Below are 2,322 nucleotides of genomic sequence, written 5' to 3' on the forward strand. Positions count from 1 at the left end.
CTCAAATTCAAACTCTTAACCATATTAACTTCGTCTCAACTTCAACCCCGTTTCACCGGTGACTGTTAGGATTATTCCAACAATCTACCCCTTAGCAAACCGGTTCCACCCTCAAGTTGGCAAATCGGTTTGTAATAGTACCCGATTGTGTAGTGTGAGGGTGTGAAGGAAGATGGATTACTGGCTTCATCAACTTCCACCCCGCATCAATTGAAAGTGAAGATGGACGATTAGATGGCACGTGTATTCGATCAACATTGAAGCGTACCCGAATATTCTTGAACTTACCGTTTGTATCGGTAACTAATTAGTTTCTCAATAACTAGCTACTCAACTGCCATTTTCTATTCCTAACTGTTTAGAATTAAGCAACTTTAACCATTTCCTTTTTAACTCTAGTGTAGACCAAGGGTGAACCTATCTCTTTAAGTGGTCGACCAAACACCTTAAAAGAATTTAGTGTTATACGTGTCACATATGTAAAAATCTCGATCGCCTTTAAACCCCCTAATCGTTATCATGATTGAATTTTTTGGTTCCGCTCCTGACTATATATTTAATCTAATATATTCCATAGAATACTCAATCCAAGTAACAATATATAGTGGAGAGCATACAGAAGCAAAAAAGATTTTGTCATCATTAAGTTTTAATCTCCACATCATAAATTAGTTGATGCAATCATCACCTTTCACTTTACAAAATACCACCTCATACTTTCACTCATTTCCACTTTACTACCCCATACTTCTATCTCTCTAAATTTTCATTTCAACACAAATAATAATAATAATATACTTTTATCATTATAATACCCACACTAAAACTAAATACACATGAATATATTCCCGCCATTTCTTAGATACTGCTTCTTTTCATTTCTTCAATACATATCCAAGACTCTTGATACGGAGCACTTCCAGATCTTGACAGCACATCACAGTACCCTGAAGGAGAACCGTACGATTTCTTACAATGCAAAATAGCGCTTTGGATTCCATCTTGTTGCAAATCTGAATCGGAAGAACGCCTTGCTGCCGGCGCCGGAGTAACTTTTCCGGCGGATGACGACGACGACGAGCGGCTTTTACCCAGCCGCTTAAACACCGTTGGTTTACCATTCTTCCTTGAACATAACTCTGATGATGTCCGGGACACCTTAACATACAATGGCTTAATAAGATTCAAGTATTTATGAACCACGTCTTTCGAGAACCGCTTCGACGGCTCTGATGATTTTAAAAGAGAGCTAATCGAAACGTGTTCAAGTTCAACTTCACGTTTCATTTTCTTCTTGTCTGATCTCGACTTATTATTATTATTATTATTATTATTATTATAATAATGGAAGCCTAGCTTCAACGCTCGAAACGGAGACTTGGTATTGGATGAGTCAAGAGGCATAACTTTCCTCTTATTGTTGGAAAAAATGACGTCATCGGTATTTGTAAATACCAAGTCGAAGAATGAGTTATCGTCGTTAATGGTGAAGTCAAAGTCGAGTTGTTGGGTGGTAATGGGGTGGCCAACGCCGGCATTGCGCCAGAAGTTGAGGAGGCTGAAGACATCCATGGTAGGGAAAGCCAGAGTGAGTGAGTTAAAAGAGTGAATGAGGAGAAATGGTTTGGGTGGGTGTTGATAAATAAGTAAAGGGAGGAAGCTTTCCCTTCGTTTAATGGCTGCAAAAGTTGCAGGGTGAGGTAAGCTTTTTGCAGGGTCAACAGTGTGTGTGAGAGACAAGGTGTGAAGATGATGGATGGTGTAGTGTGTAGCATTGGCGTCATATTGCAATTTCCAATGGTAACTATTATTTTTCTTTAATCATCACTTGAGTCTAAGTTTAAACAAATTTAATATAAATAGTTTTTTTTAGAAGTGTCAATCGTATCGGGTTGATGGGTTTTGGGTTGAGTTGTTTATATTTTTTAACTTTTACCCGACGCATATTTTTTCGTGTTATGTTGTGTCGACCAATTTAAATCATGTTGTGTTCGCTTGTGTATTTGGTCAACTCATGTTCATGTTCGTGTTTTTGGGTCTGATTTCCAATGCTTTCTTCTTCTATTTGCTTCACTAAGAGCTTTCTCAACCCATCATCTAAATTTATGTGATGAGAGTTTGTAAATTATAGGGTGAAGTTTTGAATAGTTTATGAATGTAAATTATAGGGTGGAGAGACAAAATGTAGTTATTTTTTTGTAAATTATGGGAAACTTTGTTTGTCCTTATTTAGTTTTTAATATTTGTTAAATTGATTGTAAGTAGCGTAAGAAAACTGTAATCATAAATATATAAAATAATATTATTTAATTGAACATAAAA

The 2,322-nt window shown here is 36.5% G+C and overlaps 1 protein-coding gene across 1 annotated transcript; it reads right to left on the reverse strand.

Moving 5' to 3' along the window:
• Positions 1-856: 856 nt before the first annotated feature.
• LOC143591257 (uncharacterized) lies at positions 857-1,817 on the reverse strand. Its single transcript, XM_077071518.1, has one exon. It carries the CDS (start codon positions 1,570-1,572, stop codon positions 859-861), a length of 714 nt encoding a protein of 237 aa, XP_076927633.1. The 5' UTR covers positions 1,573-1,817; the 3' UTR covers positions 857-858.
• Positions 1,818-2,322: the final 505 nt, after the last annotated feature.

This window comes from Bidens hawaiensis, unplaced genomic scaffold (assembly GCF_021521415.1).
Source record: "Bidens hawaiensis isolate Kalapana, Puna unplaced genomic scaffold, B.hawaiensis_p1.1 tig00001685_1, whole genome shotgun sequence".
Taxonomy (NCBI): domain Eukaryota; kingdom Viridiplantae; phylum Streptophyta; class Magnoliopsida; order Asterales; family Asteraceae; genus Bidens; species Bidens hawaiensis.

What these genes read in the sequence shown, in the direction of transcription:
- LOC143591257 (XM_077071518.1), bottom strand. Translation starts at nt 1,572, where the DNA reads ATGGATGTCTTCAGCCTCCTCAACTTCTGGCGCAATGCCGGCGTTGGC.